Source organism: Lathamus discolor, chromosome 1, assembly GCF_037157495.1.
Source record: "Lathamus discolor isolate bLatDis1 chromosome 1, bLatDis1.hap1, whole genome shotgun sequence".
NCBI lineage: Eukaryota > Metazoa > Chordata > Aves > Psittaciformes > Psittacidae > Lathamus > Lathamus discolor.
The window spans coordinates 67,883,407-67,907,762 of NC_088884.1; the positions used below are offsets into that span (position 1 = coordinate 67,883,407).

Below are 24,356 nucleotides of genomic sequence, written 5' to 3' on the forward strand. Positions count from 1 at the left end.
GAAATGTAATTGCCCTTTTTTTCCCCCCCCTTAATGATGCTAAAAATAGCGCAGTCATTTTAATTTCCCCATCTCTGGCTGACAGCTTAATTTTGTTTCCAGCAAAGCAAGGGAGAATTAAGAACAAAAAAATAGTGTTCTTTTGTAACTAAATTCCTTTTGAAACTAGGAGTGATGATGGAAACAAGGCTGCTCCTAATAACTCTCATAAATTTTCCTCTTCTCTTTCTCCCCCTTCTTTTGCAGAAAAAACCAACCCTGAATTTCAAAAGTTTTTGAAATTCTTTTTTTTTCTTGACTTAGTGGGAAAATGAGCAAGGACAGCTCCTGCAGCACTGGGAAGGAGAGTGTTAACAGATTTCCTGGAGATGGACTTGGGGCACGAGGGACAGGCATGTTGTGAGTGGACAAGGGGGAATGGCTTTAACCTGCCAGAGGGGAGATTTAGATGAGCTCTTAGGCAGAAGTTCTTTACTATGAGGGTGCTGAGGCCCTGGCACAGGCTGCCCAGAGAAGCTGTGGCTGCCCCACCCCTGGCAGTGTTCAAGACCAGGTTGGACACAGGGGCTTGGAGCAACCTAGTCTAGTGGAAGGTGTCCCTGCCCATGGCAGGGGGTTGGAACCGGATGAGCTTTAAGGTCCCTTCCAACCCAAACCAGTCTGGGATTCTTAATGCATGTTGTTGATCATCTTCAAAAGCAGTCCTTGAGGTAAATGGTTCCTGAGAGAAGAAAGGAAGGCAAAAGAAAGGACAAACCAAACCTGGAAAGATGTGGAGGATCTGTGTGGAAATGGGTCTAGAGAGGAACTTTGTATTTTTGCACTGAGGAGGCGGTTGCTGTGTAGAATTACTTAACCAGAGGGTCACAGAGCAACTCAGGAAGCAGCTCTAATCTTTGTCCCTTTTGAAAATGGGCAATAAATTAAACACTCAAATGTAACTATTATTGAGAAGATACAATTCCAAGCTGCAATGGGACTCATGATAGGATTTTTCTCAGGAATTCTTCAGAACCAAGACAACCAGAACACTTCACTGCTGCCCCTGGGACTGTTGTAGCTGTCTAGTCACCAAGGCTGACCCTCCATTCTTGGTCTGCCTGTGTCAGACATTGTCCAAGGACAACGGCAAACGAGTGGCAGGAGAGCCAGGAAGCGCTCTCCCTGGTGTCCCTCTGTCTTGTTTGGAGCCTCAGTCGGATCAAAAGCCACCTCACATGTGGACAGCCAGATGGCCCTTTGCAAGTGGTGTCTGCCGAACCCGGTGGCCCTTGGCCCTAAAATAAAGAGCCAGGCGAGTGACCCGCTTGCCAGCGGGGAGGCTGGGGCTCAGCCGTGGGGTGCAGGTGCTCATCATCCGCCCTGACCCGGCCAGCCCTGGGGGTAGTCGTCCCCGTGTCCGCCCTTCCACAGAGCGGCAAGCAGCGCCGGCCACGCACCAGTCCCAGCGGCTCTGCTGGCAGCGGCATGGCGGAGCCCCGACCACCCCGCGGTGCGGGACGTGGACAACGGAGACCGGTCAGGCCACGGCGACTACAGTTCCCGACAGCCCCCGCGCCGCGCCTGGCACCGCCTACCCCGCGCACACCCCCTTTGGCTCACTGGCTGAGGCAGTGAACCAATCCGAAGGCGCCGCCGGGTCCGGCCAGCCAATGGGAAGGCTGTTGCTAACGCGCCGCAGTTATTTTTAGTACGGCCCCCGCTCGCGCACCTTGCGGGTCCCCCGGCTCCGCTACGGACGGGCCGGCCCTCCTCCCCTGAAGGCGGAAGCGCACGGGTGTGAGGCGACAAGTAGTGCGGCGGGTTGTGTGCCGAGGGGTGGGGAACGCGGGGCCGTGGGGGCGGCTGTGGCTGCTGCTGCCCTCCCTGCGGTGACTTGGCCGGCCGGCCGGCAGCACCTTCCCTCCTGCCGTGTCACGGGGCCGGGGGTCCCGAGGGGCAGCCGTAGGGAAGGGAGCTGGAGCTGCCGGTTCTCCTCGCCTCGGAGCTATACCGCCTGCACCGCTAGCGGGGCGGGGGGGCTCCGGCGCAGGAGGGTTTGAACTCTCGGCTAGAGCTGTTCAGCGAGAGAGCTCGTTCCTTCGGGAGCCGCGCTTCCTCAGGGGCCCCCTCACCCGGGCGGTCTGTCAGCACTAGTGTGTCCGACCTCGCTGCCAAGCACCCGAGGAAAACGCGGGCCGGTCCCTTTCCTCCCCACTCCCGCTCCACCACCTCGCCGTGTCCCCCCACCGCCTCCGGCTGGGCCGCTTGGGGAAGTCTTGAGGACAGCCCTCATCCCCACTAAAGACCCTGCCCCTTCCTGCCCCTGCGCCGGCAGCGCTGAGCGAACAGGGGAACGCAACCCCCGCGTCCCTATCCCGTCCCCGGGGCTCTCCGTGCGGCGAGGGGAGGGGGAAGTAGTCCCGGCCCGCCCTCCGCGACCGCATCACGCTGGGCGGGAGCGCGGATCCCTGCGCGGGGTTGCTAAGGGTGAAAGTTTGCCGTGAGTTGGCTCACTTGGGGCTAGGGTGCGGGCGGCTCCGGGCCGGCGGCAGGAGGGGCGACAGACGAGGAGAGGCGGCGACACCGGCACACGCACCCCACCCCGGGCGTCCCGCACTACCGCCGGCCCCCACCGCAGCCCCCGGTGCCGCCCCGCGGAGGAACCGTACCGTCGGGGAGAAGGCGAGGGAGGGGACGGGACGGGGCAGAAACCCGCACACACCGCCCGGGCTCAGCCGGCAGCGCCCACGGCCCCGACAGCCGCCGGCTCTGGAGCCGAGGACGAAGTAAGTGGGGCCGGTGGTGCTCCCTTCCCTCTCTCCCCACCCGCTTGTCGGGACGGCTCTCCCCTAGCCCCTATCCTCTTTGTGGGCTCGGTCTGAGGGGGCGATGAGCCTGGCATTGGGGGTGGGTGTAATTTATTCGGCCGTGGAGCGACCGTGCTGCTGCCGGTCCCTGGGGGGGATTAATGGGGCTTCAAAGGTGGGGTGGGGGGGTGAAAGTCATCGGGTCGGCGGCGCTTTGCGATGCCCTAGTTCACCATTTTGTTCTGTCTGATGAGGGGACGGGGCGGGCCATTTAGCACCGAGGACAGGCTGGGCCCGAGGGCGGCGGCGGACACCCTGGGCTGCCGGGGTAAAGAGGGATGTCTCCCTTCCCATATGGCGGCTCCAGCCCCCGCGGGCTCTTCTGGGGGGGATGGTGGGGGGGAAGCCCAGAGACAACAAAGACGCTGCTGGGGCTGGGCTGGGCTGCAACCCCTGGTCCCGCCGGCCTCGGGGGCCGCAGTGGTGCCTCGCTGGGTGCGTGAGGCCAGGCGCTCGTCCTCCGAGGGGGGGCATTCTCCGTTCCGTTGCAGGGCTCTTATGGGTGACCGTGTTCGCGACCCAACGGGGGAACGGGGACGCACCCGGGTTGGGGGGGACGCGGGGCTTGTGGGCTCCCGGTCTCTGTCCCGCAGCCGTGGGGCGGGGACGCGCCTCTTCCCCCCCCCAATCGCTATCCCTGCCGAGAGGGAGGGGAAGGGAAGAGGGGGCGGCTGCCCGGCGGTGCCGGGCCGCGGGGCGTGTTCCCTGCCGTGGGCAGCGCCGGGGCCGGCCGCCAGCGCGCATGTGCCGTGGAAAATTTTGTGTGCTGCCCCGGCGAGCGGAGCGCCGGGCCGGGCTGGCCGCGGGGCGCCACGGGAGCTGTAGTCCGGAGAGAAGTAGGTCGCGGGGCGGGGAGTGGGGCGAGGACTACAAGTCCCAGCGTGCACCGCGGGGGGGTGGTGGGGTGGTTGGTTGGTTGGTTGGTTGGTTGGTGGTGGGGAATGGGATGAGCACTGTCCGGCCGGGTCACCGGGAATGGCCGCTCTGCCGGGCAGGGCTCGGCCGGCTGCGGGCTGCTGTTCTCGAGTGTGGGGAGCCCCTCTGCCGCCCGTGAGCGTGTGTGGGGGAGGACGGGCACTGAGGGTGAGGTTGGGAAGGGGTCCCTTGTTCCGGCCGGCTGGCTGTGGGAGCACAGGTCATGGTGGCAGCCGCCTTGTACAGTCACTGGAGCCGGGCTGATGGGGTGAGGAGGCAGCAGGAGCCGGTTCCCGAGGGCCAGGCGTGCTCAGGAGCTGGGAGGGATACTCGCAAGGTCACCCGCTGTGTTTGCGTAGGGAGTAGGAGAGGGCATGGTGCCCGTGTTTGTTGTCCTCTGATGCAAGTAGTCATCGGGCCTCTGTCCTCCAGCACGTCAGTGTGCTGAAAAACAGGGACTCCGAGCATGTTCCCTGTGCAGAACAGAGGAGCGGCCCTTTGTTCCCTGCCTGCACCTAGGTGTTCTGCCCATGGCACCATCAGCCTTTGCTTTGGCAATGCGGGCAGTGTGGGCAAGCTTTTCCTTATGGGAGACTCATCATATTACCTTCTACGATTGATGTTGAGTTGTTTCATGTCTTGGAGCCATGCAGCATCATCTAGTTTTAATTATTTTATTACTATGTTATCACATTTTAGTGCAGTAGCAAGAGATTGTGGGGGTCCTGCTGGAGCACATCTGACTGTCAGCAACCTGAAGAGTCAGTGGAATCTCTGAATCTTCAAGCCTGCTGCGAGTATCAGCTATATGCAGCTACCTTGGCAGCTGTTGGTATTATTAGGCTAATCAGCTCATTTTTCATAGTCAAAGTACAGAGTATTCCCCTTTTAGGAAGGGGGAGTACCTCTCAAAGAGAAGAGAAAAGGGAGGCAGTGGCTGTCTTCTGAAGAGCGTTGATGGGGATGTGGGCAACACGAATGCCTCAGAGTATATTGAGGCATTCATGTTGCGAATAGGGTGGTAGTAAATTTCAGCCTTTGCTCCTTGCCCAATCTGTAATTTCTGATTTCTTAATAGATTTTTGGATCAGAATTAGAATTTACCACACGAGATTAAAAGATTTGCAAACTGGGTGTTCTCTTCCTGCTTACTTTGCTGAGATTCCAAAGTGTGCTCTCCCTCAGATGCCTCAAAGCCAAAGGGTTGAGAAAGGCTCCATGTAATCCCCTCTTGAGGTAGTGTGGGCTGTATAAGCTCTTGTTATAACATTTACATGTGCTCTGCTGGGGGTTTGCTTTGTGATGTTTTCTCTGGAAAAGGCTCTGTCTCTGCGCTGAGACTCTTCTGAAAATGGCTTCTCCTTGCTGTTCTCTGAAACACTCCAGTTGCTTATTTCTTTGGTGTGCATCTGTTCTTAGTAGAACTTGGTCAGGTCTCAGTGACCTACCAAAAGCTGACACACTACGGTAATTCCTTAAAGCAGGTTTAAAAGGCAAGACTTCTTTCCATCTTTCTCATCCCTTCATTCCTGTGTTTTTTTCATGTTGCTGAGTCAAACCCAGAGGGGATTCCTTCCAGAAGTGACCTCCTTGCTGGCAGACTTGAGGTGCGGTATCTGTTTCTGGTCACCATCATCCTAAAGCCAAACCTCTCTGACCTCGGACTAGGGCAGAAAAAGCACAGAATTCACATCCCTTGTTTTTTGTAGTAAAGCCTCAAAATACTTGAAGGTTGCTTTCAAATCCGTCGAGTGCTTCTTGTCCACTAAACTAGACCAAGCAAACGAGTCTGGTCACTTTGTTCTTACTCCTGGCTTAGGCCAGCGTGAATACCTTGTTGTGCTGCTGGGATTCCCAGCTTCTCCGGGGAATGCTGACACTGTATGTTTGTACTCCATCCCCACCCCCAAATAATTGGCATATGGCGTAAACATTGGCTTGAGAGCTTTGTGAGAGCATCCCCAAAGCCCATTTTAGGAAGGTGGTTGAATATGACATGTCTGTTTGAGCAAGGTGAGGGCAGCTGAAGAGACAGAGCGGCCTCTGACTAAGCTGCCAATTAAAAACTGGATATTCTGCTTCCCCCTGGAGAGGCGTGGAGGCTGCTGGAAGTGTGCTTCCTCTTAAAATATCTGTGGGATTTGTTTTCTTGGGATGGGTGACAACACGTGGTGCTGACCTACCCGGGGCTTTTATTTTGTACCCAGGCAGACATTGTTTGCAAATCTGTGTATAATGGGAGAGTTGAGTGTTGTGGTTTTGCACTGGGCTTTTGTGGGCTCTCTCCATTTCAGAGACTTCCTCACGAGGAGGGAAGGAGGATTACTTCAGTCTTTGGCAAGCAATTTCAATTTTTATTAAGTAGGTACCTGATCCTGGCAGAGCTTAGCTTCCCTCTGCGCAGGGATAAGCGATGTGAACTGTGTCAGACAGGCTGTTGGTATTCGTGTTTTGTGACCCCAGGCACGTTTCCTGTCCTACCCTTTCCCCCCCGCAACTGAATTAAGTTGGGATTTTAGGCTTGTATCTAGGCAGAGAGCCTCCACTGGGTACTCTTCATAAGATCTGTGCCTGCCAGTCAAGGGGATAGTAAACACGGGCTGGCAGCTGGTGCCTCAGCACCCTCCCTCGCTCCTTCTCATCCCTTCTTGTGCCAGCACCCGGCATGACCACCCGGCCTCCAGGAGGAGAGGCTGGTTCTGCTGCCCTGAGTGCAAGTAGGGGTCACTGCACAAACCACTGAGCAAGTCACAAGGCTGCTGGGGTGGTGCGCTTGTGTTCCGGAGAGGCTGGTGAAGGGGAGCTGTGCTGGAAGCAGCTGGGTGCCAGGGCAGGGAGAGGTGCGTTAGATGTGCTGAAATAGCTCTGCCAGGGCAGGCAGTTGGCCTGCTGTGTTTCAGCAGTGGGATGTGGCAGTGACGGTGAGTATGATGTGTGTACCTGTGTAGCTACACCCTTATTTCTCCTGTAGAGGAGCAGGGAGACTCCTCCCTAGCAGCATCTCTCTGTTGGAGGGCCAGTAGATTTGGGGTGAATCTCCTGTAGAGCATCACTGCTCTTCAGCTTGTGTGCTAACTGCTCATACTGCTTCTGTTAATGACAAAGTGCAGCTGTTCATCTCGACAGGTGATGAGTTGTCGTGTTCTCCCATCTTCATCTGTCCTTTTCTCTCTTTCCCTAGGTCTGTTTGGAGCCACATCTTGTCTATGTGTGTGTCACTTTGTCTCTTTTAATACACTGCCCTGACTTGCTTGGTGCGAAGGGAGTATGCATCTGGAGATCAAAGTTGCTCTTAACTTCATCATCTCATACCTGTACAACAAGCTTCCTCGGAGGCGGGCAGACCTGTTTGGTGAGGAGCTAGAGCGCCTGCTGAAGAAGAAATATGAGGGTCACTGGTACCCAGAGAAGCCTCTGAGGGGATCTGGCTATCGCTGCATTCACATCGGGGAGACAGTGGATCCGGTGGTGGAGCTGGCAGCCAAGCGGAGTGGGCTGGCTGTCGAGGATGTACGTGCCAATGTGCCGGAAGAGCTGAGTGTCTGGATCGATCCTTTTGAAGTTTCCTACCAGATAGGTGAGAAGGGCTCTGTTAAGGTCCTTTACCTGGATGACAGTGAGGGCTGCAGCGCCATGGAGCTGGACAAGGAAATCAAGAGCAGCTTCAACCCTGACGCCCAGGTATTTGTCCCCATCGGCAGCCAGGACAACTCTCTGTCCAACTCTCCATCCCCATCCTTCGGCCAGTCGCCCAGCCCCACCTTCATCCCTCGCTCTGCCCAGCCCATCACTTTCACCACTGCCACCTTTGCTGCCACAAAGTTCGGCTCCACCAAGATGAAGAAGGGCGGAGGAGCCGGAGGAGGGGGTGGCGGAGCAGGCGCTGGGCAGCAGCCGAGGATGGTCAGGTCCCCCACCACCAACCTGCTGAAGCACAAGGGTCTCTCCCTGTCTATGCACTCTCTGAACTTCGTCGGCAGCACCGGGAGCCAAGCCCCACAGTCACAGCTCTCCCCCAACGCCAAGGAGTTCGTGTACAGTGGCGGGTCACCGGCAGCCAGCAGCCTCTTCTTCGATGGCGTTGCCAGTGAGAGCCAGGCCAGCAGCGTCCCGCCGGCATCGCAGTTCAACACTGGCACGGGTGGTACCTTTGATATGGCTCAGGTCTTCAGTGGCAGCACCAACAGCCTCTTCTTGGAGAAGTCTCCCTTCGTGGAAGGACTCAGCTACAACCTGAATGCCATGCAGTATCCCAGCCAGTCATTCCAGCCTGTCGTCTTGGCCAACTGAACACAAGGAAAGAGAGTATTTTGGGGCAGGGAGGGAGGGGGGAGAAATGAGAACAAAACAAACAAGAGGGAGAGAAAAAGAAAACTAGAAATATACAGAAAATACTCAAATCTTATAAATATAGCTTCTTGGGAAAAGAGAGAGCCCGGTGTTGTTGCGCTGTGCTGGCAACGCTCCTGAAGCACTGACTTGTTTTTTAATTCAGTCCCTATGCTTTTTTCCTACTCACTTTTTTACTCCTTAAATGAGCCTTGGGATTTTTTTGGTTCATGTTTCCCCTTCCCCCAGCCCAGGACTGGTGCAACCATAGGTCATGATACTGCTGATTCCCTGCACCATGCCCCCAGCGCTGGACACGGGGTCCTTCCACCTGGGTGTAGGGATGTCTTCCTTGTACCACCTCTCTGGAGGTTGGAGGAGGGATGGGGAGAGGATGAGTCAGTGGAGATACACACGCTCCTGTTGCGTGCTAGCCAGAAATGGGTGGGTGAGCTTGCTTGTTCTGTTACGGGTCTGCGTGTAGACAGAGAGCATCTACTGTGCCCATGGGCGTAGACCATTGTGCTGTTTGTTGCTCGGCCCAGGCTGGTGTCAGCTGCTCTGTGTGCTGCAAAGCACTAACTCTTCTCCTTGACCACCTCCCGGCAGGAAGCAGGGAGGGCAGAGCGTTACTGTGAAATGGCTTCTTCCTGCTCCCTTCCTCACCTGCACTTCAAGCTGCAGCTGCAGGAGGACAGCCTTGAACTGAGTGGCTGTTATTGCCCCCTTCTAAGTGAGGGGGCCTTGCTGTGCCCCCCAGGGCTGGCCAGGCAGTCCGGGCTGGGTCTGAGTTCTCGTTCCCTGCTGTGAATTCATCATCTTGTCTCAAAGAGGGGATTTCTTCCTTTTTCCTTCACAAGGCAGCACAACTTTAGAGGGAGAAGAAGGGCTATGTTGTTGAAGCTGCTCTCTTGAGTGGTGGCATAAGGGTTTATGCTTTCAGTTGAGATACCCACCTGACTAAATCCCCTCCCCTCCTCCTCTGGAGAAGTGGGAAGAGGCAGCTGATCCAGCATGGAGGGGAAGCACCTAGCCCAAACTCATCATTGCAGCCAGATCACGTCAGTGCAGATGGCAGCAGGCTTAGAGCGGAGCCAGGCGCTTCGAAGGTGAGCAGTCATCCTGCTGGGTCAATGTACGGTGCCTCCCTGCCACAGGGCCAGGATCCAGGAATGCTCCTGCAGCTTTCCCCCAGGGTGATGTGCTGCAGTTGAGCCACAGTGGCTTTACAGCTAAGTTGTGTCTGTGTCAGGGACTCCAAAAGCCATCTTCGCAGGAAGCCGAAGGAGGGCTACTGCTTTTGCCGGCAGGGTGGAGGCTCTCTAGGTGGGAAGAAGGCCACCTTGGAGGCTGTTGTGGGAGTATGGAAGTGTGCAGAGAGGAGAAAGATGGAGATGATGAGAATCCAGGTTTTGAAGTTCTCACTTTAAAAGAAAAATAAGCTGCTTTTTTTTTTTTTTTTGTTGCCTCCCAAACTTGAGGTTTGGTTTTCTTTCAATGATGTCTCTGGAGCACGCACTGAAGCCCACTTCTATATTTGTCAAACCCGTGTGCTCTTTCAAGACATCCCTGTTTCAGGGGATGTGGGCTTGAACCCGGGCTTCTGCTCCCTCCCCTCGAGCTGAGACAAAGGCGCTTCAGCCCTCTTGTAGTTAATGCTGCCAGTGAGCCCCAGGGAGGCTACCACTGCCCAGAGCTCTGCAGGGACAGTTCGCAGCACCCTGCCCCTCGCTGGGTACTGGGGGCGGCATGGTCCCTGCCACTCTTCCCGAGCAGGCCGCTTGCCATGGAGCTATGACCAACATGTTGGTAGGCAGGGAGGGTGGCTTCTCCAAAACCAGCCTCTGTGGCCTTCCACACCGGACACACTGCTGAGGAATGGCCGAGCAGTTGGGTTTCCCTTTTGTTTCCTTCTGTTTTTTGACATCCCATCCCCCCCCCCCCACTGATGGACATCACCACTGCTACCCCATCTTCCTCCCACTGTCCCCACATCCGGACAGCGTGCTCTCTTCCAGCACAGGAGGAGAAAGGAAAGGAGGAAGGAAAGGTTGGGATAACCCCCCCTGCTCTGTCCACCTGCTTGTGTGTGTGAAGCTTTCATGCCGCTTTGCCCTGCCACACGTATTCTACCTGCTTGAAAACACAGTGGTGTGAGTGAGTGAGTGGAAGGAGGAAGAAGAGGAGGGACCAACCTCTTTGTATCTTAAAAGGAAAAAAGCGTGCTTCAGAAGTGTTCCTCCAGCCGTCAGGCAGCGATGGAAACTTTACGGCCTTTTCGGGTCTTTTCTAGTCTTGGATGTAGGCGTTCAGCTTCGAGTTTATTTTTTAAAAACCTGCACTAATTTCCCTGGTTTCTTAGGAAGAGAAGAGAGAAAAAAAAATTTTTTTTTTTTTTAACTTTTATTTTTTATGGGTTTGTGTTCTTTTTTCTTTTTTTTTTTTTGTTGCTGTCTGTTTGTATTGAATAATTTGCTACATTTGTAAAATGTCAGAGGTATATATAATATATGTATATTTCTAACGTAAGAAAAAAAACTGTAATTTTTTTCTTTTCAAGATTTTTTCTTAAAAAGAGGAGAGAAAAAAAAATAATATTTTTTCAGGAAAAAAAACTTTAAAAAAAAAAAAGTGGTGAAGATTCCTTTCTCCCTGCTCCCGCAGCCTCCCTCCTCTCCCTCCCGCCCCTCTCCGAGGAGTGAATCCACAGTTGCCTTGTGGGAGAGGAGGAGTGGAAGAGGCCAGAAGTCTGTCTGTGTCTGAGCAGAGGGGTTCTGTGTGTGCTCTGCTTTTGGGGTTCTGTTCCCCGAAGGGGGCTGCTGCGAGGGGGCACCCAGGGGGTTGCTGTCTTTTGGGTTTTATTTTTCTCTTTGTTTTATTTTTATTCTTTTCTTTAGAAGGAGGAATACAATCAGAGTTTTGTATTCAGAATGTTGTGCAATATTTTGGAAGGGGACATTGGTGTGTCTAGAGATTTAGTTAAAAACAACAAAACAGGAAAAAAAAAACCCACAAAAAAAAAAAAAGGTTGATCAAATCTGTACAGTTTCTATTGTTCCAGATTTTTTTAAGTTTGTATTAAAAGCATGGTATAATAAATGCTTGTTTCGTGGTGTGTGTGCTTGGCGGGCAGGGAACACCTCTGCTCCGTGCTGCCCTTGGGTGGAGTGGTGCTTGGTGGTGTCCCGTCGCAGGCAGGGTGAGTGATGGAGGTCAGGAATAGCCTGGTGATGGCCAGGCTTGTGCAAGACCTCGAGGGCAGCTGCCTCCCTGACCTCGTGCTGCCAGGAATAGCAGCGGCATAGGAAAAAGTGTCTGTGTGCCTGGTCCTGCCGTGATTCAGCTCCTTGAGCAGGGGTGGCTGGGGCTGAGCCGGGGTTCAGCTGGTCGCTGTACGGGGTAGCTGAAGCCTTTCTCAGCAGTGGTTTCTGCAGAGGGGCTGCTTTTTGGGGCATCTCTCTCCTCTGCAAAACAGTTTGGGGTTTATCTGGGGAGACTGAGGAAGCAGAGAGAGCCTGAAGATGTGTGTGCAGGCCATATCCTGCCTGCTGTGTATGCCTGTCACTGTTGATACGGTGACTCCTCGTAGCAGAGCGGGCTTGAGGTTGGACAGGAGAATAAGCAGTGACGATGCAGGTCTGATCTTGTTCCTCTTTCTCACCTCATAGCTTACCTTTAGTTGTAAGTTCTGGCAGAGGGCACTTCTCCATGGTGACAGGAGGTGAGATGGCCCCTCTGTGCTGAGGAGGATGCCGAGGTGCCTGTCCCAACCCATGGGTGCCCCATGGCTGTGGGACCCAGCTGCTCCTGCTCCAGGGGGGCCTTGCGGCTCTGGATGTACTTGAGGCAACCAAACGTGGAGGCAGTACCCTTGGGCAGCATCCTCACCTGTGCTCCCTCGAGCTGGAACGTGTTCTTGAAGAGCTCGGGTTGCTCTGCCCTTGGCTTTGCAAGCTGCCGCTCGCGCTCGCTGCGCGCCACGTGACTGTCACCCTCTGCTAAGCAACAAAACTATTTTTTCCCCTTTGTGCCTCAAACCCCTTGCAATCATTCATCTCGAGTGTGCACCGGCGCTTGCCCTTGCACATGCTTCTGGGAATGGAAAACCGAGGGCGAGTATGTGCCTTCCTGATCCTTGCCCTGCATTTGCTCAGCTGGGACGCAGGGAGGCACGGAGCCTTTTCCTTTTTGGGCACAGGTACGGCCAAGTGATAGGGCCTGGAGCTCCATCAGCCTCCAGGGAGCAAAGGAGAAGCTGGAGCCCCGTGTCGAGTGGTGCCTGGGTGTGGGAGTATTTGCTGGGTGCTTGTCAGTGGCTGGGTCGGTCCCCAGGTTGGGTGCTGCAGCAAAGCACAGCGACAAGATGGGGCTTGTCTCCTGGAACCTCCGAAGCGAGGGGCGTGCGGGTGGTGTTTAGACACTCGTCACAGGGGACTCCGCTGTTAGGAAGGGAACGTGCAGCTTGAGTCACCGAGCGGGCGGGCTCCCATCTGAAAGGAGGAGACAGCTCTGGGAGAAAATGCCATGCTTCAGCCTTGGGCTTTTCAGCCTGTGACAGCAGCAGCTTCTGACACGCATCGGGCTGTTCGGGGAGAGGGAGGGGGCTGGCACCCGGGGAAAGCCTTACGCAAGCAGGAAAAGCTGGCTGTAAGGCAGCCGTGCCCTGCACTGCGTTTTCAATACGGGCCCAGCCAAACAGCCCAAGATTGTTCTGGCAGGAGAGCATCTCCCACCGCTTCAGAGCCCGCGGCAGGCTTGGGGTTGTTGGGATTGAGCAACACATGGCACAGGCACCACCGACAGCGGGTGCTGCCCCTGTGCCGGTACTTGCCGACGTGCCAGCACCGAGAGGTGCAAGAACACGGCTGGGACCTGCTGAGTCCTTGGCGTCCCCGAGGAGTGCTCCTGCCAACGCCACCTGCTCCCGCTCACGTGGCTGCGGCACCGGCGCTCCCCAGGGCCCCGGTGGGTGCATGGGTCGGGGCTGGTGCCACGGTCACAGAGGGTCCTTCCACCCCATGTATGTCCCCAGCCAGGGCGCAGGCAGCAGCGCAGAGGCCGAGGCTGGTTTGCTGCCTCCCAAACCTGGTGCTTTTCCCTTTGGTTTCTACGGCCGGGCTCCAATTCCAGCACAGCCGGGAACACGCTTGCAAGAGCTGTTCTTGACCGTCCCCCCTGCTGCCGCCTGCATTGTCACCTCCAGAAACCTGGTCTGCTTTTAACAAAGCTGCTGAAGAACAGAGCTTTCGCCCCCAGCCCTGGGTGAAGGGCAAGCCCTGGCTGGCATGCAGGGTGCTTTTGAAGCCATGAAGGACCAGTTTGTGTGTGCCCATTGCTAGTGGCAAAAGTGACTCCGGCACGGTAAGCACATGTGCCGGGGAGGGATACACGCTTCACCACTGCCGCCAAGAAGTCCTCAGAGGCAGGGCAGCGGGTTAGGAAGAGATCTCTGCCAGGAAGGTTCAAGGTTCTTTGCCTGAGGAGGGATGGTGCAGGTGCAGCAAGGGGGACCTCGCTCTGTTCCCCAGATGCCAAGGAGGCAACTGTGGTCCCCGTGTTACTCCACCGTTACCATGACCTGGTTGAGAGGGTTTTTTGCTTACTTCTGTTTGCCTGGAGCAGGCGGAGTGCTGAAGGAAGCAGATGCGCAGGAGGGAGTGTGTCCCTGCCCCTCGGCAGGGTGTTGCCACCAAGGACAAAGTTTTCCTTCAAGCAAATCAGCCAGAAGCTGCTCGCAAAAGGTGCAGCTCGGCCTTGCATCAGGGAAACCCAGGAACACCAAGCTCAAAATGACCCACGTAAGGTGATGTGCAGGGAGGGCAATGGGCGATGTGCCTGCAGCGGGGAGTGGGTCTCAGTCGCAGAGCTTGGCAAACTCACGCAAGGACCAAGTAGTGCTTTCCCCAGCAGCAGGCACTCTGTGCTTCCTGATGTTCTGTGCGTAGGTTCAGTGTCAACACGCGCTGCCCTGGGCTCTCGCAGAGGTCTGAGCGGTGTCTCAGCAGGCCCCAGGTGCCTTTCTGAAATTACCCAGGTCATGTCCTGTCCCTGCATAACATGAAAGAGGGGAGACTGAGGTGAGCCCTTAGGCAGAAGCTCTTCCCTGTGAGGGTGCTGAGGCGCTGGCACAGGCTGCCCAGAGGAGCTGTGGCTGCCCCATCCCTGGCAGTGTTCAAGGCCAGGTTGGACAGGGCTTGGAGCACCCTGCTCTAGTGGAAGCTGTCCCTGCCCGTGGCAGGGGTCGGAACTGGGTGAGCTCTGAGGTCCCTTCCAACCCAAACCAGTTTGGGATTCTATGAAAGGAGCAGCAGAGGTGCCTGGAAGACATGAACACGAGCCAGGGAAGGACCGAGGAGCAGAGGGAAGTGGGACAGCTCCCTGGGGACAGCGAGGTGTTTACCGTCTCTGAGGAGGCAAGGGCCGGTGGAGCTCCTTGCCTTCACCACCGGTGGGACAGTGCGTGCTCCTGGTGACCCAGTGTGGGCAGCAGCCACGCGGGCTCCCTCCCAGCCCGCCTGCCTCCGCGCTGGCCACCCTCGCATGTGGGCTCATCCTCGCGCTGCCTCTGGGCTGCTCCCAGCGAGGTGGGTCCCCTCTGGGGAGACTGCCAGCTCCCGCAGGGTGCCTGTGAGTCACGGAGCTGCCACCGCCGGCAGCACAGATGCGGAGGCGCCGCGGCTCCTCCGGCTCACGGGACCGGCACCCATCGGGCTCCCCTGCGGCCTCCACCGACCCCAGCAGCGCCAGCAGCTGCTCCCGGTGGAGCACGACATGGTGCGGAGGGACGGCGTGGCCACGCCAGGGCCAGCCTCCACTGAGGAAGGGAAAGGGCCTGACAGACAGGATCCAACAAACTGAACCCAGAAAGGGCGCAGGTGGGCTGTGATGCTCTGAGGCAGAGCTGAAGGTGCCCAGTGCTGCCAAGGAGAGCGGTCTCGCTGCGCAAACAGTTGCTGTCGAACAGGGTGTTGAGCTCTACAATCCACCGCCTAACACATCAGCACGGGGAACCACAAATGGCTGATTTCGGAAGGAAAACCAAAGAAACCATCCTGTATTGCAGATTATAAATCACAGCACAGATCAAGTGTATAAAACCTTGCAAAAGAGACCTCACTCGGTTCTTCCAACTAGAAACTTGGCCATTGAGACTAACCGGTTGATACCAAGCCAGCTAAGAATGCTTATTTTATTCTGATGAGGCTGTATTTTGAGTCTTGGAGATACTCTTTTCTCTAAGACACGGTGCTCTTTGAAATACATTATTTTCCTCCATGGAGATACTTGTTCTGGGAACTTTTTGACCAGCCAGTGCACATTAATAGGGAATAATACAGCATCTAAGCAGCATGTACTCCATCAAAGTCCTATTAGACCATTATCTATCGCAGGAGGGAGCCAGTGACGGCATCTCTTTGTCATTCAGGTGTTCAGCAGACAGACAAGATCACAGCTGAGGTTTTGTGACTTTGTATTTTTAAGAGAAAACTGCAGCTTTCCCAACGTGCACCGCTAAATGCTCCAAAATCACTCAAGTCTGTCCAACCTTGGCCCCAGTGTTTTACGTCACAGGGTGCCTGAGACTGAAGCGTTGACTCCTCCGAGTGCATGGAGCAACTTCTAAGCGCTGCTGTGGGGACCCATGGGTCTTTGAGCAGCACGGGCCTGATCTCTGCCCCCTGTGAGGAAGTGTTCCTGGGAGCGGGATGAACTGGTAGAAGGAAGCTGCCCGGGGACAGCAAGAGTAATCCGAAAAGCATCACTAGGAAGTGGAGGTCTGTGTTAGTAACTGTGTGCTGACCCTTCCCTTGCCCAGCCAGTAGAGCTTCATAGTCCAGAACTGGTTGGGGCTGGACATCTGCCTTTAACATACCTGAAGCATCCTACAAAGTTGCGCAAGTGCCTTCCCCAGAGCTGCTCTGCCCAAGTCGGGCTGCACGAGCTGCTGGGAGCTGCCCATGGCCACGAGGCAGCCACAGAAGCAAGACCACGGCACCCCACTGGAGAAGCCCACGTGGCCCCAGTGGTGCGGAAAAGCTTCCTGCAAATGGCTGGAGGTGTCTTTGGGCTTCCATAGCCAGGGAGGTAAATGTGGGGAGTTCCCTGTGTTGGCCTGGTTGAAAAACCCCACCAATTATAGTCTGTGACTATAATCTGAGTGGTTCTGTCCAGACTGTGACACAATTGGGTACATGGAGCTGGCTATGATCTCACCAAAATACCAACCCCTCCACAGGTATTTTTTGGTGCTACAACTCTGTTGAGGTGGGTACAATTAGCAAGGCGACCCCATTTACTTCACTGTCTTTGATTTTACCCCTTCTCTCTGCAAGGTCTGCAGGCAGAAAAGGGAGGCTGTGCCAAGCGCACAGAGAGCTCTTCCTCTCCTCCTGTGCCTGGCAAGGCTATTGGCTGCCCTCTTCTTCACCTGAAGATATTGGTGGGACAATCAGGAGCTGCTGCTCCTGGAGGCAGCCACGTTTCCTCCAGAAGGTAATTGTCACTTGGCAGGATGTTACTCACCTTGTGCTGGCAGTGGCTGGCTCTCCAGGCTCTGCCACCGGCAAAGCAGGCTGCCGGGCCATGGCTCTCTGCTTCCTGCCCAGGGGCACAGCTGGCTTTGCTGCTGCCTGGAGCCTGCCCTGACAAAGCATTTGCTGGTGCTGGGTGAATGCTGGCCTCTTCACACCTTGCCACGCAAACAGGTTGGACTCCAGGAGCTGAACGCTCACACTGGCCTGCAGCTGAGTTTGTCTGCTCTCCCTTCCGGGTGCTCTTCAGCAAGCAGACTAGAAAGGAAGATGAACAGATGCAGCTGCATCCCTATAATGTTTGCCATTATAGACACCGGCTGCCAGAGCCTATAGGAAGACCCCAAGACTGTGGAAGCATTTCCCAGCCTTTTGGCCATGATACCAGCTAATGTTACCATGGGTGCTGATATTCCCCAGGTGGGAGCTCATCTTTCCACCTAGGAAACTTTGGTAACACCCTTCTCTAGAGTCCCAGCCTCTTCTCTATTTTCCTTGCTCCAAAACAGTATTTTCCCTAAATGCTATGGCCTGATCCTGGGAGCAGACAGCAGCCAGTAGTAGGGTGCAAGGAGAATCCTGCACACATCCCTTCCCACAGTACCTTCTCCTCCTGCTGACCCATCTCCCCTTTGCCATTCACCTGTGATTGCCTGATTCCTTTTTCCCCCCTCTGCAGTGCCTTCTGGTCTTCTCCACTTCCCACACATTCCCTGCCATGGAAACAGCTGCCCTCCATGCAGAGGAACAGCACTGGCAAACAGACCTGCAGGGCGCACGGCTGAGGGAGCCCATCGCTGCACCGTAGTGCAGCGGCCTCAAGCGCAGCAGGTACTGGCTGCAGGCTGGTGCATCTTGGAGCAGTCGGCTCGGCCGGCAGAGGTGTCCCAGCGCACCAGTGCTGCTGCCATAGCACAATTAGCACTTCAGGTGTTGCCACAGCCTTTGGCTAGGGCCCAAGAGCTAATGGCAGAGGAGGTGGCAGATGCGAGAGTTGCAGAAGCACGGATGGAGATGACGGGAGCTTGTTCTGAGCAGCCTGTTGAGGCCAGTCTCTGCCGACCACCTGGGACAATGGGTTTTGCAAGGTGGAGTCTTCTTACTTCTTACTTCTTACTTTGCAGAAGCCTCCAAACCCCTTCAGCCTTTGACGTTGTGCTGCAGCCACATTGGGCTCTGCCGCCCCTCCCAGGATGTCCAGAATTATGTTAGGATTACCGGAGTGACAGTCCCCATGACCGCTGCTTTACAGCCGGAGGAAAACCCCAGGGGTGTTTAATCAGAAGCAAAGTGGCAATGTGGCTTTGACACACCATGCACGTTGAAGCAATATGGTGGTAAGACAGGCTTGTCTTACCAAATTCCTGTGCTGTGTGTCGACCACAAATGACCTGAGGCACTTGGTAACTACTGACCCCAAAGCAAAGCTATGGAGGGAGGCTGGGACAGGAGGGGCTGCAGAGTGGCAGTGGGAGCTTTATGGAAGTGTACAGGCAGTGCAGCGAAGAACGTGCAACGTGACACGCAGCAAGAGCGGGAGGAGGTTTTTCCAAGCAGGTTGAAGAACTGGTTAAAAAGAGGCTTAGAGCTACAAGCAAAGAAGCTGTTGATGCAGTTTGACTCCTGCTGTGCTTACAGAAGCAGGAGTTTGTACGTTCTTTGTAGGCAAACAGGATTATGTCAAACTACCCAATGCCATCATTCAGTTCACTTACTAATGGAAACATTGAGTACAGGCTAATTGCTCAAGCCAAAAGCGAGGCAGGTTTTTGTGATCACCGTGCTGTGTTATCTACGAGTACAAACTGCTCCTGTGGTGCTCCGTATAAAGCGGGAGTACAGATGCAGCTCTGGCTTGCTTATGCACACAGGGGGCTCACGGATACATGGACCCTCGGAATCTTTTCCATCTCTAGCTCCTTTTGTCGCTGTCCTTCCCTCAGGCCCACTTCTGATTCTGTTGTGCTCAATCTCAGACTTGACTTCAGTGGGAGCATTACAGCCCTTGGGTGTGAGCCCCTAACTGCAAAGAAAAGGGGTCAAAACATCTGCCGTTGGGTCTGTGTCCTCTATGTTGTTGCTTTTTTCCCCCAGTGACTCCAAAACCACCTTCAAGACCACCCGTTGCTGCTGCAATACAGCCCTGTCGTGCAGGGAGCTGTGTGACAGGGCAGCCATTTCGTACTAATAACAGTAATTTTGTGCTAATACCGTGCCACAGGAGGGAAGGCAGAAATGACTAATTAAAATGTTGGGGAGATAGTAAAGTCATGAGAGCATTACTCAAGTGCAGTTTAGCCGGGAAGCTGCAATTCACAGCTCTGCTATTACAGAAATACCACAGGACTTAATTCACCAGACATTGTTGTCAAGGTATCAGGCTATCATCCCACCTGAAAGCAGCTCCAGGCCACCCACCACCCATCCCAGGCATCGGCTCAGAGCCATCCGCCGAGAGCAGACCCAGCTTCAAAGTGCTTGGTGCCATTTCCAGCATTCAGCATTTCTCTGGCCTAATACCAGGCAGGCCCAAGATGTCTCAGCTTGCAAACAGGCTCGTAGCTCTGGGTGACACTATCATCATCAATGGGAAGCAGAATCCCAAAGCACTCATGTAAATACTTCGTGCCCTATGTAATTCTGCAACTGTTGATCTCTGCCCTAAGCCCTCTCCAAATCCTCTAATGAAGATGATGAAGAAATTACTTCATAGTGAAGGGAGAGACAAGTTTGATGCTTGTTAGCTGGGGGGTCAGGCCAAGCACACAGTGGACCCTACAAAGCCACTGAGCATATCCCATCACTGCAGTGAGGGTCCCAAGTTGTGCAGCAGAGAGAAGGCAGGCAATAAACATCAGCGTCTGCGGGCTTGATATAGATTAACAGGGGAGCTGGCGCATGAAGCACGTGTTTTAGCAGCTACGATCCCTCCCCTGCTGTGTCAGTCCCTGCTTTTACAGCTGTAGCAACAAGGAGCGGAGGTCTAATGTGGTGGAGCTGCGTAGGAGAAGGGCTTAGCTGAGAGAGGTGTGAGCTGCAGATGGGCCTGGAGCCCACAGGCTCGGGTAGGAATGGTGTTTGGGGCTGTAATACAGTTTGTAGGAGTCGGGGGGCTCTTTTATTGACAGCTCCGGCACTGCTTTGGACAGTGGCCCCTGCTGACTGGTGAATGAAGGGGAAGAGGGAAGAGGCGGGGTGTGTGTGTGTGTGTGTGTGTGTGTGAAGAGGGAAAAGGAGCAAAAGAAAAGATCAAAGTCTAGCCAAGAGAAAATTGAAGTGTAGAAAGCAAATGAGATGGAGGGAGGGGAAATCAAGGAGTAACACAATGGGAGAGATGGAAGAGGGACAGCAGCCCTCCAACAGGCGAGAGAAGGGAGGCAGGAAGGAGCTGGGCATGGAGAGGACAACAGTTCCCATAGTTGCTGTTGCTGTCTTGGAAAAGATGAGCCCGGCTGTAGCTGCAAATGCTTAATGAGCACTTAGCACAAATACCTTCCTTAATACCTTTTGTGATGCTTTGAAGCTGAATGACGTATGTGACAGGAGAGAAAAGTGATCTTGTGCAAGCTCAAGGAGGCATCACACCCCTGTGTAAAGACCCTCCCTGAGAGGTTAATGCACAAGAAGCAGCAAAAGCAGCCAGGATCTGGAGAAGGGCTGCTTCGGCCCAAAGAAAGGGGAAGTTTGGACAGGTTGGATGAAGCCTTGTGTGGGATGGTTTAGTGTGAGGTGTCCCTGTCCATGGCAGGGGGGTTGGAACTAGATGATCTTGAGGTCCTTTCCAGCCCTAACTATTCTATGATTCTATGATTCTATGATCCTGGGAGCTCGGTGCCCTGCAACCAGTGAGAGCAGCCCTGTGCTTTTGCTGCCTCAGGCTGGGAGATCACAAGCCCTTCCCCTGCTCTGAGCCAGCAAAAATCACTTTGGCGAAGAAGCAGAGCTGAGATCTTCCGTCTAGCTGGCCTGCACGTGGTGGGCCCACAGAACTGCTCTGCTCGTTCAGCTCCTGACGCTGACTGCCAATGCAGATGTCACGCTCACCAGTGATGCCTCCTTTTCCATACACCCTGTCTTGTCTCAACTTGGCCAGCAGCAGCTCCTCAAACCTCTGCCAGGGCACAAGGGCTGGCGATTGTTACTGCCTCTCCCCAGCAGGGCAGGACGGGGTGGCTATGGTGCGGCTCAGCCTAAGCATCAGGACCTCAGCTGGTGCCAGTGGGATGCAGGGGGAGAATGAGCTTCTCTAAGCCTGGACTCATTCATAAGCCAGTGGCTTCACAGCGGGTCTGGTTGAGTGATGCGGAGCCAGGGAGGACATGCACCGGGACTTACTCATTACTCTGGGATGTCAGTCCTAATGGAAAACAGCAGGGAGTAGTTAGAATACGCCATAAATATTTACTAGCTAAGGCATCCATTTCCCCAACATTTAGAAGTCCATAGCTGCCTGAAGGTTGGACTCTGGTCCCTGCTCCAGCACCAGGAGAACCTAAGCATCATCCCAGCAGCTCTGGGTCATGCCTCTTGTGCAGTGGGTGGCTGCATGGCTGCCAAAACAGCCCCAGGCCTGCTGAGCCCCAGGGGAACAACACAGTCACCTCCTGTGAAGCACAGCTGGTTTGTGGTTAGCTCAATGCTGTTTGAGCCTGGGATGAGCTGCATTGCTCTCCCCTCTTTGAGTGTGTGTGTGCTGACAAATGCTGAGGTTTCCCTTTGCTCTGGGAGAAGCTGACCAGGTACCAGCGTTTCTTTTGGTGTCCAACCCTCTGTGTGTGAGCTCTGGGGTCCGACTGTGCTTCCCTTGTCAGCCTGAGCAGCACAGGCACGTGGGTAGCGCTCAGAAGGCACGCTTTAAATAACCGCAGTGACTCATGCCTATCCCAAGGCAGTCTGTCTGCTGGCATATAAAGCGTGAAAGCCAGTGATCTTTGGAAGAAGAGAGGATCCTACAGCGAGCAGGCATATGGCTCAGTTCCTGGCCAGAAGGTGGGAGGGGTGGAAGTGTTCCTCGATGAGATAGGCTGAGGCTGGCGTCCGCACCACTGCCCAGCTCTGTCCTTCTGACCCGCCGACACACACGCAGCCCTTCATCTCTGAAATTTTCCTGAGTCAGCAGTTTTTGAAGCTAGAGCTCGGGGCGGTAGGGAAGAGGCACGTGGGAGCAGTGCCCGAGCCCAGCATGGCTGACACGTGGGGATGTGGAGTGCTCTTTTGCCCTTTGCAATGTTTGACCTGTAGCACCCAGGAGGCAGGCAAGGATAGGCAGTGCGATGGCTCCAATGGACCTTCACCTTTCCCTCAGGCACCCGAATCATCCTCCATTTCCCCAGCCCCCACCAACCCCAGCACTGCCCTTCTCACCCTGCCACCCTCCCAAAACCCTCCCCATCCACTCAGCCTCCTCCTCACACCAGCTCCCCTCAGTACTGTCCTTCCCTGCACTGCTTCTCACTCCCCTTGCTCCCCAGACCCATCCTCCCATGTTCTCCCCTTCCCAGTTTCTAACCCCTGGGAGCTGCTCTGCAGCCCCTGTTCTCCACCAACCAGTGCCATCTCTGCACCCCTCCTCCTCCTCTCCCTGTGGCCACATCTTCCCCTCTGACAAACCCCATATGACCTACTGTGGCATTTCGCAGCCCTCCCCACAGCCTATGGCCCCTTCCCACAGCCCTTTGCACCACAGCGCTCGGCAGCTCCTGCCTGCTCTAATGCCACAGGACCAGCCTGTGCCCTCGGGCTGCCCCTGCTGCCCTCACCAGCAGGCTGTTTCCAGGGCCTGGACACCCGGGAGCTGCCCATGGGCTTTGGCAGGGCATTGTGAATGTCACGTCCCTGGCTGTTCCCATCCTGAAGCGATGCCTGCCTATCTCCCATTATGTAAGGCGCAGTGTGGATGGGAGCAGGGAGGCCTCGGGCTTGCTTACGCACCACGAATGACAGCTACAGAAATGAGAAGGGGACTATTTTTAAACCTCACCCCTCCTTCCTTCTTCCCCACTGTGCAGATGTCCAGCCCGTGGGGCAACTGGTACCACTGGGCTGCGCTAAACTGGTGCTGAGCAATGCTTTGTACTGCCACAGAGGGACATGCAGCACCTTGGAATGGGGCTGGGATACCTGGAGGACATGTCTTCTTCCAGCCCTCCTTACCCATTAACAGTCCCCTGACAGCCTCTCCTTCACCTCTCGTGGCCCTGCTTGCACTTTCCGCCCTGCAGCCTCTCCCTGTAACTTTAGAAAGGTCATTCCTTCCTCCCTGAGCCACAGGGTTATCACAGTTCCTCAGAGCAGAGTGGAAGGGAAAAAACCCCTACCTTCTGTGGAAATGCAATACCCCAGCATCACCCTGTCCCTCAGAGAGAGCGCAAGAGACACGTGGTCTGGAGCAGGGGACCTCATAACGTCTCGTTTCCCATTGAACGCTGCTGCACAGGGACTGGCAGGGGACAGGCAAGGAGGGTGAGAAGGAGAGAGAGGTGGTGTTGGTCACAGGAAAAGAAGAGTTGTCAAAACTGGCAGTGTTTTGCCCCAGAATGCTGTAAGACAGGCACCCCTCAGGCTTGAGCGATGGAAGAAGACAGGCAGTGGGTGGATGCTGCCCATGTTTGGGTCTGAATAAAGACAGTCAGTTCAAGGACGTGTCCATCAAAGAATTGTCTCGAGAGACCAGCAAGTACGAGGTTCGGCTTCACCCAGCATTGTAAGTGCTGCTCTAGACATCCCTCCTCAGGAAGGATGGAGCTGACCTGCAGCAGCTACAGAGCAGGCTCTTCAAGTGGCCACTGTGAGTGTGCAACTTGTTTGATCTGAACCAGGAGAGGCTGAGGAGCGACAGGATCCATACATCATAAACATGTGCTGGGGCAAAAGTCCAGTTTGTTCTCCTAGAAGCTCATCTGGATCAGGAATATATTTAGACTTGAAATCAGAAAGAAGTTCCTAGCCAGCCATGGTATAAACTTGTGCGACAGCCTGTTGGGCTGGAAGGTGGGCAGAAGCAGCCTAATTTGGTAAGAGATCCAGCCAGCTGGTAGTCACTGCATGGCAGGAGAGGAGGGTGCCCATAAAGAGCCGTACACATGCCTGAAATAAAGCTTGCAATCCTGTTGCCAAGCTGGTCCCCAGGAGGACTGGTGCAGAGCTGAAACCTCAGTGTGTTGCATTCTGTTTAGGTTACATGTTATTAATCTGCTTCGGGTCCTCCTGGATCGTCAAAGGGGCAAGGAAGAGGTCACTTCTTTTCCTTCTGGACTTCCAGGAAACTCTTTCATTTCCTTCATCTCTGTAACCTCTGTGGCCAGCGCTAACCACAGGGTTGGGGCGAGGCAGCGAGGAGGTACAGGGCAAGCCCTGCTGCTCTTAGTCATGCTCAGGGTGTGCTGGTTTGCCTTGCTCACAGGCTCAAGGCAAAGCCGGCTCTAGGGCCAGGAAGGCATTTCCCTTGGGCTTGGTGCGCCGGGGCAGCCCGGGGAGCAGGAGCCGCTGCTCACGGTGGGAAGCAGCGCTCTTCTGGGGCTCCTCGGCTTCATTCTCCCTGGTGCGGGAGCTAGAGGCACTTCTGCCCTCTTCCACTCGCTCCCTCTGCTGTGTTCCCATCTTTAGGCTTCTGTGGAGCTTCCCCGCGGGCAGTGAAAGGGTCTCTTCAGGCTGAGGTTGTCAGGACGTTCTCTGGATGGTCCCTACACGGCCCGTATGCTGCCCTGCGTGCAGGTCGGAAGGACAGGAGTCA

The 24,356-nt window shown here is 55.3% G+C and overlaps 2 protein-coding genes across 3 annotated transcripts; one reads left to right on the forward strand and one right to left on the reverse strand.

The window, feature by feature from the left end:
- Positions 1 to 2,388: 2,388 nt before the first annotated feature.
- On the forward strand, positions 2,389 to 11,192 carry TOB2 (transducer of ERBB2, 2). Of its 2 annotated transcripts, none has more exons than XM_065677198.1 (2): positions 2,389 to 2,768; positions 6,946 to 11,192. In XM_065677198.1, exon 2 carries the CDS (start codon positions 7,032 to 7,034, stop codon positions 8,052 to 8,054), a length of 1,023 nt encoding a protein of 340 aa, XP_065533270.1. In that variant the 5' UTR covers positions 2,389 to 2,768; positions 6,946 to 7,031; the 3' UTR covers positions 8,055 to 11,192. The 2 variants fall into 2 exon arrangements, with proteins under 2 accessions (XP_065533270.1, XP_065533279.1); XM_065677207.1 differs by lacking the exon at positions 2,389 to 2,768 and adding an exon at positions 3,812 to 5,371.
- LOC136006096 (proline-rich protein 2-like) lies at positions 3,014 to 6,882 on the reverse strand. The gene is made up of 2 exons (XM_065664128.1): positions 6,850 to 6,882; positions 3,014 to 3,970 (listed from the first exon to the last, which is right to left on the reverse strand). The coding sequence occupies exons 1-2, from the start codon at positions 6,880 to 6,882 to the stop codon at positions 3,014 to 3,016; spliced, it is 990 nt and encodes a 329-aa protein (XP_065520200.1).
- Positions 11,193 to 24,356: the final 13,164 nt, after the last annotated feature.

What these genes read in the sequence shown, in the direction of transcription:
- LOC136006096 (XM_065664128.1), bottom strand. Translation starts at nt 6,882, where the DNA reads ATGAACAGCTGCACTTTGTCATTAACAGAAGCA. An exon ending in CTTTGTCATTAACAGAAGCA is followed by an intron (nt 3,971 to 6,849) that starts GTATGAGCAGTT and finishes GTGCTCCCACAG; the next exon opens with CCAGCCGGCCGGAACAAGGG.
- TOB2 (XM_065677198.1), top strand. Translation starts at nt 7,032, where the DNA reads ATGCATCTGGAGATCAAAGTTGCTCTTAACTTCATCATCTCATACCTG.